The following is a 14409-nucleotide window of genomic DNA, read 5'->3' as shown; positions in this document are numbered from 1 at the left end:
TTTGCTCTGTAATTATGGAAAACATATAGTGCTTATGTGAAATTATACTAATAAAGATATAATTTGATTTGAAACAGTAATTACTTATTTAGATATTTTAAAGACAAAACACAGTTAAGTACAGTGCAGGCCAAAAGATTGGACACACCTTCTCATTCACAACACAACTGATGGTCCCAACCCCATTGATAAAGCAAGAAATTCCACTAATCAACCCTGAAAAGGCACACCTGTGAAGTGAAAACCATTTCAGGTGACTACCTCTTGAAGCTCATCGAGAGAATGCCAAGAGTGTGCAAAGCACTAATCAGAGCAAAGGGTGGTTATTTTGAAGAAACTAGAATATGAACCATTTTTTCAGTTATTTCACCTTTTTTTTGTTAATTACATAACTCTACATGTGTTCATTCATAGTTTTGATGCCTTCAGTGACAATCTACAATGTAAATAGTCATGAAAATAAAGAAAACACATTGGATGAGAAGGTGTGTCCAAACTTTTGGCCTGTACTGTACATTTTATACAATTGGGATACAAGAAAATACAAATTAAAATCAACACGTGTCATGTATAAATATTGTACATAGTGTTTTAAGTACTGTTTTCTTGCCATTTTTAAATTTGTCGGGGGTAGAGCAGTTTTTTTTCTCTATTGATGGAGGTGTCTCTTGTTTTGTGTTTCCAACATACTTGTCGTGACAGGTTTGAACAATATTATTACCTGTATTTTGTATTATTTCCTGACCAGCGTTCTACTTCCTGTCTTCCTATGTTTCCCAGCCCCTTTACTTCTGTCTTGAGCACCTGCCCCCAGTTTGTAATTAGGACACTCACCTGCTGGCAATCATTAATCAGTCCAGATGGACCATTAGCTTTGTTTGCTTTGCACTATTTTAGTGTTTTTAATCAAAAACATTTGTACGTGCACTTTGCCTGCCGTCTCTGCATCCTCGGATCCCTACCAACTTACAACACTAATTCTCTATATTGTGCTATTATGATACTTTTCATACAATTCCCTACTTGGGAAGGCATTGAGTTAGGATGTTGCTGTAGCACCAGTATGCATCTGTGTGTCTTTGAAGAACTACAGACATATTGTTACTCAGGCCTAAGCATGCTTGGTGATGGTGCCAACACCTGCTACACCCAGTCTCACGCAAGCCCTCCAGCAGTCCATCCTGCAAAGTTGGGCCTGTCCCTTCTTGATTTCCAGGGTTTACAGGGCGTGTCCGGAGAAAGCACTGAGCCCATTTCACACCAAAATACATTCTAAAGGCACTGAAGATTGACACTATTACATGCTGTTGTTTTATTGGCTCGGGCTAATGAAACCTGTTATTTTGTTTTAAGCACACGTACTGATGTTCTCTTGCTGTTGTAGACCTTGGATATGAATGAACTGAGAGCGTTGTGCCGGCTGCACTTTTTGACGTTTCTCAGTTGAACCTTTGTAAAGGTGATATTATCTTGCATACGGTTGAGTGCCCGCAGATAAGATTGGATTCCACACAACTGCGGTGCGTGTTATTCACACTATCACTTTGAGTGTATACGTGCAGCGGATGAAAACCTGACAATGCACTTTTTTTTATGTCTGGTTTGTTTTGCCCTGACGTGCGGTTTTCCAGAGTTCCATCTGTGGCTCGTGGGACTCAAATCTCAAATCCTGTTTACGCATTCACCAAATGATATATTTTCTAAATTGATACCTTACTTCATGGGTTGGCAACCCAAAATGTTGAAAGAGCAATATTGGCCCCAAAATACAAAAAAATATAAAAATCTGTCTAGAGTCCCAAAAAATTAAAAGCCTTATATAAGTCTTAAAAATGAAGGCCATACATGATGTTGAAATGTAATATTTATTCTACATATTTTTGCAACATTACAAAACATTAATACAACTGAGACGTCTCAGAGGGTGAGATTACTCCCTGAAATTACTGGCTTTGAATGGCCAAAGGTATAGATGTGTGTGGCCAAGTTAAAAGAAACAACAGGCTGTCTTCTTCTAATGGTTTTATTACAATATTTGCATCTTTTAACGTTTGCTATTTATCAGAATTGCAGCCAATTTTACATACAGATAATGTGTCATGAGACATGCATATATAAATTCAATACACAGAGGACATAAGTTAAGGAAATGAAATGAGCTCAAATATACCTGCAAATGAGGCATAATGATGCAATGTCTACATACAGCTAGCCTAAATAGCATGTTAGCATCGTTTAGCTTGCAGTCATGCACAGACCAAATATACTTGATTAAGTCAAGAACGTCAACAAAGCTGACCTTTGTGCATTCACGCACAGCATTAAAAGTTTGGTGGACAAAATGAGACAAAGAAGGCATGGCATGAAGCACATCTTTCTGTGGCAGCGTCAGAGAAAGTTATACATGTAAACGAACTACAGTTCAAGGACACCTGATATTATTAGGAAAAAACTTGCTAAATACTCTCATTAGTGAGGCTTGTTTAATATAAACGGTGGGAGTTCTAACAATTAGGAAGGTTTGTGTCATGTTTGTCCTCCTACAGAAACCATATTTAAAAAATATATATTTTGCCCCGATCTTTTTCCTTTTATCATACTTAAAAAAAAAAGCTCCAGGAAACCACTAGGGCGGCATGCGCATGCGGCTCTACAGACGCGGGTTGCTGACCCTTGCCTTGGTTAAACATAATTTAACTGACACAATGGCAGTATGAGTTAGTGTGAGAAAAATATTGAGTAACTAGATGTGGCAATTCCTGAAGAAATTGCGTGTGAATGGTCCAATGCTGAAGTTGAACTGAAATCCTGGAATTTTTTAGAATTGTTGAAGTAGAGCACAGAATTCCCAAATAGGCTGAATATTTTGAAGTTGGAACAGTTTGAATCAGATGGAAAATGTGGGAGTTGTGGAACTTTGAAGAATGTCCCATTGATTTCAATGAGAATTTCCAAAAAATTGGGGAATTTCGGGAAATGCAGGAATTTTTTGGAAAATGGTAAAAAAAAACTTGAATGGTCTGAATGAAGGTGTTGGAATTGTTCAAATCGGTCGAGAAATGTTGAAGTAGTAACATGTTGAATTGAGAAATGGTATTACAGAATTCCTGGAATTTTGGGACAACCAGGAATTTTTCCAGTTCAAAAAAACAACTTCATTTCTTGTCCTGATTAAGAGGAATGTTTTGACCGTGGAACAGTTTAAATGCGTTGAAAAATGTGGAAGGAGTGGTCACCAGAAAAAAAGGTGGAAATAGGGCTTTGGAAAACCAGGGATTCTGGAAAATCCTGGAATTTTTTTGAACTTGGAAAAAAGGTAGTTTAAATTTCCAGGATGGTGGAATGTGTTGAAGGTAGAATGGTTTGAATCGGTTGAAAAATGTGGAAATGGTGAAAGTTTGAAAAATGGCCAATTCATTTTGAATGGGAAAAATGTCCCGGAAAACCTGGAATTCTGGGAAATCTGGGAATTTTTGGAATTTGTCAAGGGAAAGCCCGCGATTCCCGAATAGGCTGAACAGTTTGAAGTTAGAACGGTTTGAATCGGGTGAAAAATGTGGAAGGTGGAGCGCGCCAAAATTTGGAGAAGAAGAAGAAGAAGTTGAAGAAGTTTAATAAATCGATTAATTTTGGTGTAGAAAACCATATGGGTCAATGCTTTGGAGCATTCACACAACTAATCTAAAAGAGTCTTAATAATAAAATTTTTAATTTATAGGGATGTTGCCATCAAGGTTTGATGCTGCCGATTTCGATGCCGATCACCCAATATTGATAAAACACAGATCACAAGTATTAACTGTACATTTTTAAATTTATTCATAGTGATTGCTATTGACAATTTAACAATATTAACACTATATTTAAACAATATTTTAGCTTTTTGAGAAATGTTGTTCTCAAACTGTTCGACAATTTTCTCACACATTTCTTCCCAAAGTGGTGACCCTGGCCCCATCCTTGTTTGTGAATGACTGAGCATTTAATGGAAGCTGCTTTTATACCCAATCATGGCACCCACCTGTTCCCAATTAGCCTGTTCACCTGTGAGTTGTTCCAAATAAGTGTTTGATGAGCATTCCTCAACTTTCTCAGTCTTTTTCGCCACTTGTGCCAGCATTTTTGAAACATGTTCCAAATGAGCTCATATTTGCAAAAAATAAAATTGTTTTCCAGTTCGAACGTTAAGTATCTTGTCTTTGCAGTCTATTCAATTGAATATAGGTTGAAAAGGATTTGCAAATCATTGTATTCTGTTTTTATTTACCAGTTACACAACGTGCCAACTTCACTGGTTTGGGGTTTTGTATTACTACACTACCGTTCAAAAGTTTGGGGTCACCCAAACAATTTTGTGGAATAGCCTTCATTTCTAAGAACAAGAATAGACTGTCGAGTTTCAGATGAAAGTTCTCTTTTTCTGGCCATTTTGAACGTTTAATTGACCCCACAAATGTGATGCTCCAGAAAGTCAATCTGCTCAAAGGAAGGTCAGTTTTGTAGCTTCTGTAACGAGCTAAACTGTTTTCAGATGTGTGAACATGATTGCACAAGGGTTTTCTAATCATCAATTAGCCTTCTGAGCCAATGAGCAAACACATTGTACCATTAGAACACTGGAGTGATAGTTGCTGGAAATGGGCCTCTATACACCTATGTAGATATTGCACCAAAAATCAGACATTTGCAGCTAGAATAGTCATTTACCACATTAGCAATGTATAGAGTGTACTTCTTTAAAGTTAAGACTAGTTTAAAGTTCTCTTCATTGAAAAATAAGGACATTTTAATGTGACCCCAAACTTTTGATCGGTAGTGTACATACAATTGTGTGAGCGAATTAAAGTAAAAGTACATAATAACTAAACAAAAAACAACTGCATTAGATCTTGCAGGTGTTCCCAATAAAGTGGCCACCGAGTTACGTTGTTGTTTGAACTGTGCTGATTGTCAGGTGACTTTGACCTTAAGCACACAGTTAATTTGAGCCCAGATGCATGACTGCATTATATTTGCTGTATGCATATTCTATGCTAAAGGAATATGGTCGTTATTTGCATTGGCTGGTACCGGTTGTGTCATTCTGACGTAATGGTCTCATATGGCAAATCACTTCCTGCTCTGAGCTGTTCAGATAAAAGAGTTTGCTTTAACCACAGGGTGTGAAAGCCACCTCCGACTCTGCCATTGTATTCGTCTTGATTAAAAAGACAAAGGGAAAGCTCTCTTGGATTTTGCCGGTGCTGCTCATGTCCGACAGCCGGCTGTGACTCTGTCTGGCTCAACTTGCTGAGGTAAAACCTCTCACCAGCCTGACATGACCTCATCATATACACAAATTCAGGGAAACCCAGCGGGCACCCGCATTTGCTTTTGCTTAGACGAGAGTCGACCGACCAGCACCCAAACTGGTCTGTGCACAAGTTTTCTTCCTTGCTCAGCTGAGAGCCGCAAACACGTGGACTGCGTCTGTGCATTTATGATGTTTGTGTTGGATTACGTAGCTCGGGAAGTGTTTCAAAGGTCAGAATGGATTCTGTCACGCATGAAAGAAAGCGAGATGGTCACTGAAAGGAAACACTAACTCCGGCTCAATGGCTTCCTGTCAGTAGAATTATTTGGAATTTGGATTATTCGCGAGAGCTTTTAAAGGACTTTGGGAATTATGGGAAATACTTGCGGCTGTGTGCGGGCTCCAAAGGAAGAATGCTACGTAGACCCCAAGAACGCTCCACTGAGCCTCGGGACGGAAGAGCTTAAAGGTCGTCACTACTTTCAGAGGAAGAAACACAAACCCGCTGACTTCCATGCTTTTGAATCTGGCAAGAGTGACCTCCCGGAGAACTTTACACTGGAGGTAGAAAAACATCTCAGCAGCGAACGCCGCAATAACCCAGCTGTCCAGTTTTCAAGGGAAGTACCGGAAAATCCCTCCAAAGGAATTCTTGGTGACACCTTAACTGGAGTCTCTGGTGACTATCCCAGTGTTATCGGCAGCAGGTCAAAGGAGGATCACAATCTTCATAAAACCACCTCTGGACGTGTCCCAGCTAAGGATGATCTACTTGTTAAGAAGCTTCTGAGGCGCCAACTCAGGAGGGCCGTTAGTTTCGGGGCAGTGGAGCACATGTTACACACTCTGAGGGGCAATGATGGACATGTGAGTGAGGAAACAATAAACTGGATCGTTTTGGAATCTCAGCTACATAGGAGGACCAGACGCAAGACCTACACTTGCTCTGGTTACATTGATCATGCGGAATGTATGATCGATACAGGTCAACAGGAGGTAAACAGATCATATGTATTTTTTCATTTCTAACTTAAGATATGAAGTATACGCAAGCCTTAAGAAAATCTTTTGGATTTTTTTATATCTGTCATTTTGTGCACACCCGTGAATATTCAATACAGTCAATAACCTAATTTAACATGTTTTGGTTATGGTATTGGTTTATTTCGGACATGAATACAGTTACAATATGGTACATCACATTTTAACAGTTTCTCCTTGGGCTTGTGGTGGCGGATCTCTGCTTCAGTGGCCTAGTGGTTAAAGTGTCCACCCTGAGATCGGTAGGTCGTGAGTTCAAAACCCCGGCTGAGTCATACCAAAGACTATAAAAATGGAACCCATTACCTCCCTGCTTGGCACTCAGCATCAAGGGTTGGAATTGGGGGTTGAATCACCAAAAATGATTCCCGGGCGCGGCCACCGCTGCCGCTCACTGCTCCCCTCACCTCCCAGGGGGCAAATTATAGTAATAAAATAAACAACAACACCCGAGCAAAATTAGAGGAAAAAGGCATAACATATTGAGGAAAGGCTGAAATGTTGATACCAATAACGAATAACAACACACATATTTGCATTTTAAATGTATTTATCAGCCTATTTCATTACAAATGATGTCACAATATCATCATATAGAGGGAATATTGACAGTAATATTGTTTTATTCATATACTGCAAGGCTTCACGTCACTGCTGTTCTTTTTCGAATGTAAGATAGTTACCGTAACTATGATTGTTACTTATGACCAATTTAACATGGTATTGTTTGTTTTGATATACTGGAAGGCTGTAGATCATTGTTGCTCTTTTTTAAGTGTATAGTTACATCTCGGCAGCTGCTATTGTAATTTGAGTTCTGAGCAAAAAGATGTTGAAGCACAGTGATCTTAAATATTGACAGTTTGAAACAGTTTTCAATAGTTACTTTATTGAAAATTGGTTCATTTTCTTTTCTTTTTATCGCGATATCGGAGAAGTATGAATAATCGTGGAAACTCATAGGTATTGGTATTAAGACAGATATTATTTAAAGTAGGGCTGCAACAACTAATCGATTAAATCGATTAAAATCGATTATGAAAATAGCTGGCGATTTATTTAGTCATCGATTCGTTGGATCTATGCTATGCGCATGCGCAGAGGCTACTTTTTTTATTATTTTATTTTCATTTTTTATAAACCTTTATTTATAAACTGCAACATTTACAAACAGCTGAGAAACAATAATCAAAATAAGTATGGTGCCAGTATGCTGGTTTTTTTCAATAAAATACTGGAAAGGATAGAAATGTAGTTTGTCTCTTTTATCTGATTATTAATCGATTAATCAAAGTAATAATCGACAGATTAATCGAGTATTAAATTAGTTGTTGGTTCCAGCCCTAATTTAAAGGTCCCACATTGGTCAGTGTATGTTTTGGACAATAATATTTTTGTTTTATAAATGAGAATTGAAACAGACAAAACGATTGGTTTATTAGAATTTTCTTTTGGCATATAAATAATAACATTTTTAAATGAAAAGTTCTTATTTAAAGTACAACAAATACAATTTAAAAGCTAAGGGTTCTTCTTTTTGTTTTTTCGAGTCCAAAAATAATAACTGGATCCATAAAAAGTCATATTTTCATTTTATATATCGTATAACAAAAATAAAAATGACCAGTCAGCAGAAACAAAAGACTGACCTAAAACAGACGTGACTGTATTTCATATTCTGACACCGGAACCCAAAGTTGTTGTTTTAAGACAAGACCTCGGGCTGGCCTGTAGTGGTGAATATACACATATTGGTACATGATCCTCTGGTCTTTCTGATGCAGGATACAATACCAGACTGTTTTTTTTCCCCTACAAACCAGTCCGCTTTCATGTCTTGAGGTAGCAACATCTGTTTCCGGTGTCGGAAAAAAATACTGTTTTTTGGTCTGTTTATTTGTTTCTGCTGACTTGTGATTTTTTCTGGTTTTTTCCATTGAATATATAATCCAACTGTTTTTTTGTAGTCACTACTTTTTGACACAAAAAAAGTACACTTTATTTTGCACTTCTTTTTGGTTTTTCAATTCCCTTTCAGAAAAAGAAAATCCAATGAAAAAAACATACATTGACCTATATTTTACTATTTTTGGGGGATTTTTAAGTCTCACAATAGTGTATTGGAAATGTTTTATTTAAACTTGAAGCTGAAATTTAGAGTTTAAAAGTGCGTTCAGTAAACCTTACTGAGAACATTGTGATGATCCGTTGCCCGGATCATGTTTTGCTTTAGTTTAAGACTCCCTTCGTTCTGTTTCAGCACCCCTGGGTTTGTGTTTCTTGGTTGTCATGGGTGTTGATTATTTTCACCTGACTCTGATTAGTGTTCGGGATGCTCACCTGCTCCTGGGCACTAATCAGAGAGCTACTTATTCCTGTTTTTCACCACATACTGTCTGGCTGTCTTGTTTGCTGTAAGCAACAAGTTATGTTTGTGTATATCTTGCTTCTGGTGCCTATGCCTGTTTATATTTTGATTCCTGTGCTAAGTTTCGCCTTAGCTCTCCGTGCTATCGGCACGCTTGTTTGTATTTTGAATGATTTATGAGAGTAAATCATCGTCTTACCTTCACTTTGCCTCCGGAGTTCCTGCTGCATCTTGGGAGAACGAACCGGGCAGTAAAATGTGACCCAAGCGTAACAAACATTCTGTTTTCGGCGCCTTTAGCGTTGGTGGTAATGAGCTGTATCTGTCCACCCTTGTGTCCGACAAGAGTGTTGGCCCAGACATTACAGTTATGCACTTCATCCACTTTTTATAAATAACCTGTGACTTTGCACTTGTCTGACGTAACAGATGCCATATACTACAGTTTGTACATAAAACAACAAAAAAATATTTTTTGGCTTTAGCAATGTGAGCTGCAATGCTAACATTACAGTCACATTTTAACAGTAGCATCATGCTAGGTTAGCCTAATTGCTGAAGAACAACAAAATGATCAAACTTACAGCTCCCACGTCTGTAGCTGACTGATTTGTAGCTAAGAAAAAGCTGTCCTACGACAGTTCATGACATTATTAAAAAACGCGGAACCTAAAGGCGAGTGTTTGGATGCTTTTAGGACACTCGATTTTTCTTACGGTTGGTGCTTATAAACACGCTCTAGGGCAGTGGTTCTTAACCTGGGTTTGATCGAACCCTAGGGGTTTGGTGAGTCGGCCTCAGGGGTTTGGCGGAGGTCAAAACACACCCGACTCATCGTGTAAATACAAACTTCTCCCTATCGGCGTTTTACGGATATGGCAAAGCTGACTTGTTTGCAGGTGTGTAATTTGTTGTGAGTTTATGCACTGTGTTGGTTTTGTTGTTTGAACAAGGTGATGTTCATGCACAGTTCATTTTATGCACCAGTAAAAAACATGGTAACACTTTAGTATGGGGAACATATTCACCATTAATTAGTTACTTATTAACATGCAAATTAGTAACATATTGGCTCTTAACTAGTCATTGTTAAGTACTTATTAATGCCTTATTCGGCATGGCCTTATTATAACCCTAACCCTCTAACCATGGCCCTAACCCTAACCAAATAACTCTAAATGAAGTCTTTATTATTTGGAATATGTTCCCCTAGTCTCCAAATAACTCTAAATTAAGTCTTTGTTACTTAGAATATGTTCCCCATACTAAAGTGTTACCAAAAACATATAACCTTGTCTTGAATTTGAAAAAAACCAAAAACATTTTATTTTTCACGGTGAATGTGCATATGAAACTGGTGGGGTTCTGTACCTCCAACAAGGTTAAGAACCACTGCTCTAGGGACACATATTGCTGTTTGAACAATATTAACAAGTCTATTTTGCGTAATAATTTGTGTTTCAGCTGCTAATTTGAAAATATATGTATTTACAAAGCTATAGTTTGACTTAACGTTGCATTTTCAAATCCCATATGTCTTTATCCTTCTGCAACAGATCTCGGAGATTCACGTCACGGGCGAGTCCGACCACATGACGGCAAAGGAGAGATTGCTGCTCTGGTCCAAGCAGCTAACAGACGGCTATGTCGGCGTACGATGCGACAACTTTACGACATCCTGGAGAGACGGGAGGCTCTTCAACGCCATTATTCATAAATACAGGTACTGTGTCACTACAAATGGCAGCCCAATGAGCTTTGTAATGTTATGTGACCTTTAGGGCTTTTTGTTGGAATTTAGGAGAACATTGTTCAGTGACATTTTTAGAGTACAGAAACTTGAGAGTTACTGAGGGTTCGGGTTGGGGTATATATTATTTTTTCATAAAAATAATAACATATTTTTTCAAAAGTGTACAAAACTTAAGAGATTCATACAAACTGGCTTTTATTCACCGACTATACGAATGTGGATAACAATCAATTGATCGTTCAGCAACAGAATTAACAGAGTGTAATTTTTACTATTCTTACTTACTACTGTTTTCTACTCTAACCAGCATTTTTAGATTACTTTTAGTTCAATAGGGATTACCCGATTAACATTTTTGGCCTCTGATCCCAATCCGATTTTATGGCCTCAGATCTGATTTCAAATCACGACCTGATACTTTGACGATAGATTAAAGAACTGAAAATGTTTTATAGCAACCAAAGTAAACACAATTACACACTTCTATAAAGCTTATCTTATTAAATTTTGAATTTGCTAGTATTTGTTTGACCTCAAAACCCTCCTGTTTTTAGAGATTTACTCCCTGAGTTTCTAAACAATAACAACCAAAAAGTTAATGTAATAAAAGACAAAGAAAAAAAATTGATCAAATCACTTTTGCATTGTTTATAGGCTGTCAATATACTAGGTATCAATAGTATCTGGACCAATCTACACTACTTTACATTGAAGCTTTAGTGGTTCGCTTCTTGTGTTGTCCTGCTTGGTGTGTGTGTCTCGCATGTTTAGTCTTTCTTTTTCCTTAGTTTTTTACGCTGTGGTGGCAATGATTATTATCTTAAAGGGGAACTGCACTTTTTGGGGGAATTTTGCTTATCGTTCACAATAATTATGACAGACAAGAAGACAAAAGTTTTTTTTATTTTTGCATTCTAACATGTAAAAAATCGGCTCGTTCGAAATAGCTAGCAATGCAGCTAATGGGAGCAATCAATTCTACCTCTAAATCACTTAGAAAATATATTCAAAAACTGTCACCAATACTTTATTTACGTTCCGTAACCCGTATAATAACCAAGCTGTAACAACATTGTTATTGTAAGAGCGAACAATGAGGAACTTTTTTTCTAGCGCACTAACACATTGGCGTGCTACGGTATTAGCCGTAAAAGCTAACTATGGCAAGAGATAAGCTAGCTTCTACGACAGCTGTTTATTTATTTATTTTTTAAATAACATAGTTAATGTTTTGTGTAACATGATTCACGTATGTCACCTGCAAAGTGAAGTGTTCAGATTGAAATAGATGTTTTTTTAGTTAATGAATGTATGGGTAACACTGACCATTTACAGGCTGTAGTATTCTGCACTGGCATGGAAACAAGAGTTCAGAACATTTAGAAAGCGATTTAGAAATGTCAATTTGTTAAAGTAGCAATGATTTGCCATTCCATAGTTGATTATTTCATTGGTTATCCTCATTTAGGAATGTAATTTCACTCTTGCCAACCTCTATTTCGTTCCTGTCTTTTCCAGACCCGACCTAGTTGACATGAGCCGGGTGTCCACACAGACCAACCGCTCCAATTTAGAGAATGCATTCGGTGTGGCTGAGCAACTTGGGGTGGCCAGACTGCTGGACCCTGAGGGTATAATCTCTACACACACTGCAATATTTACTTTCATTCTACATGAACGCTATATAAGTTCCGTGTTTTCGCCACTCTTACCAGACGTAGATGTTCAAACTCCTGATGAAAAGTCCGTCATCACGTATGTCTCAACCCTGTATGACGCCTTCCCTAAAATACCTGACGGTGGAGAAGGAGTTAGCCCCAATGTAAGTTGATGGCATCGTCCGCAAATGTATCCACTTTGTCCTGGATTGTCCTCATAATGACGATTTTTCACCAAACAGGATGTTGATATCAAATGGGTGGAGTACCAGAACATGATCAAATACCTCACCCAGTGGATCAAACACAATGTAGCTGTGATGTCTGATAGATCATTCCCCAACAATCCTGCTGAACTTAAGGTATCAAACTACAATATCACGATAGGGATGGGCAATATATGGCCTAAAATCTATATCGCAACATATATTGCAGCTTCTTGTGATAACAGTATACCACAACATATTATTTGGCACATAAATGATAATAGAACCATTTTAAAACAGGTTCCTAATTTAACTGCTAACATTAGCGGTAGCATACTGCAAAATTTCCAGTTGTATTGTGTACTCAAAACTATTATTAGTCTACTTGCTAATTGTAATGTTAAAAACTTTCTGTTATAACTGGTTTCTATCTCCACTTCTGTTAAAACCCAATAATCACTTATTCTTCTGTTGTTTGGATACTTTATATTAGTTTTGGGCAGTACTAGAAATTTGGGTATCGATCCAATACCAAGTAGTATTGGTCATACTAACGCTGATACTCAACATTTCATACGTACATTTTTAAATAACAACAGTAATCTGACAAACATACAGGATGGCAGGGTAACAGTATCAATTATTGTGTCTATTATTTACGTATTCCCTTTTAGTACGTACAAAATTGATTATAAATAGTGCAAAACAATTCAACAAAAGCAAAAACTACTATTGGCTCTAATTTATGATAATAAAAAAGTATCAACATAATCACTGTAATATTGACCATATACTCATACTATACTTGGTATAGTATCCGCCCACCACTGTTTACATTCAAGAGCTCAAGCTTAGCATTTAGCTATTCTTTTATTGTATTCTCTTACGGTGTGTAATGTAGCATGTTTGGATAATCCTCGGCCTCCAGTGATAATGATACTTGTACGAAACTTTGTTTGTTTGCCGCCTTGATTAGTGACTTAGAAAATTAGCCGCTAGCTTGCTAGTGAGGACACTGCATTGTGTTAAGGACAAATTTGTTTTTTTGTCGCATTTACATTTGCAGGACACAGCTATAATGTGTCGTCAACATGAATTATCGTAATATAACGATAGTATTTAAAGCTCCATCGTCAGCCGAATTTACATAATTTATATCACCTCAGTATATCAGTATGTGGAATTAAATTATGGAATGGATTAAGCAAAGCAATCAAACAATGTACTAATATGATACACTTCAAGAAACTCTTCAAACTTAAAGTGTTTACAAAGTACAAAGAAGAAGAATACTGAATTTATTTAATTCATCCATTCTTTCACTCTCAAAATAATCTTACTTATCTCATCATATGAAATGTAACTTACTTCACCAATTATTATTTATTTATTTATTTTTATTGTGATTACTTATGGAGTATATTGTGGATACATTTAGAACAGGAAGTGAACAAAAGTTTTAGAAACTGTTATGTAAAAGAAAAGGGGTAGGATTAAATAAGCTCTGCTTCTTCCTACTCCTTTTCGAACATGTTGAAAAGAGAAACTGGAAATTGTGATGTATCATGTTGTATGCTTGCATGTTCGAAATAAACTCAAACTCAACTCAACTCAACTCAACCTCTGTCAAGTTCATGGCCGGGGGCCCAGATCTGGCCTGCCACACATTTTATTTGGCCCACAAAAGCCTGGAAATAATGTGCGTTAATAAAACACTTTATCTTTATCTCTAAACATATTCATTTTTTTGACAGAAAATTGCATGTACTGCATTAAAGTTTATGTCTTTTAAATGTAATATTAGCTCACAGGTGTCAAACTCAAGGCCCGGGGTTCTTTCTGGCCCGCCACATCATTCTATGTGGCCCTCGAAAGCCTGGAAAAAACGAGTTTCAATACATTTTTCTTTTTTACTAAAATCATTCGTTGTTTCAATTTTGACAGAAAAAAAATGCTTATTTTAAACTGTAATATTATCTGATCATGCCAATTATATTATTATATACTGTATTGCAAAACTATTTTTGTGAGATAAAAACAAATAGTTAAATATCTGCTTGTCACCTTTATTTATGATTTCAAAGCCAGTT

The 14409-nt window shown here is 37.1% G+C and overlaps 1 protein-coding gene and 1 long non-coding RNA gene across 9 annotated transcripts in view; one reads left to right on the top strand and one right to left on the bottom strand.

Moving 5' to 3' along the window:
• The window catches only part of LOC133657233 (uncharacterized), a 972718-nt gene that overhangs the window by 309990 nt on the left and 648319 nt on the right, over nt 1-14409 (bottom strand). The window lies entirely within an intron of this gene.
• dst (dystonin) overlaps nt 1-14409 on the top strand; it is a 235001-nt gene that overhangs the window by 92028 nt on the left and 128564 nt on the right. For all 8 annotated transcript variants that reach the window (XM_062058283.1, XM_062058282.1, XM_062058281.1 and 5 more), the window contains 4 exons: nt 10259-10425; nt 11974-12086; nt 12171-12277; nt 12356-12475. In XM_062058283.1, the coding sequence (XP_061914267.1) occupies nt 10259-10425; nt 11974-12086; nt 12171-12277; nt 12356-12475 (507 nt within the window). The remainder of the gene's footprint in view (nt 1-10258; nt 10426-11973; nt 12087-12170; nt 12278-12355; nt 12476-14409) is intronic.

Source organism: Entelurus aequoreus, linkage group LG09 (genome assembly GCF_033978785.1).
Source record: "Entelurus aequoreus isolate RoL-2023_Sb linkage group LG09, RoL_Eaeq_v1.1, whole genome shotgun sequence".
Lineage (NCBI taxonomy): Eukaryota > Metazoa > Chordata > Actinopteri > Syngnathiformes > Syngnathidae > Entelurus > Entelurus aequoreus.
This window is presented reverse-complemented; position numbering and strand designations above follow the sequence as displayed.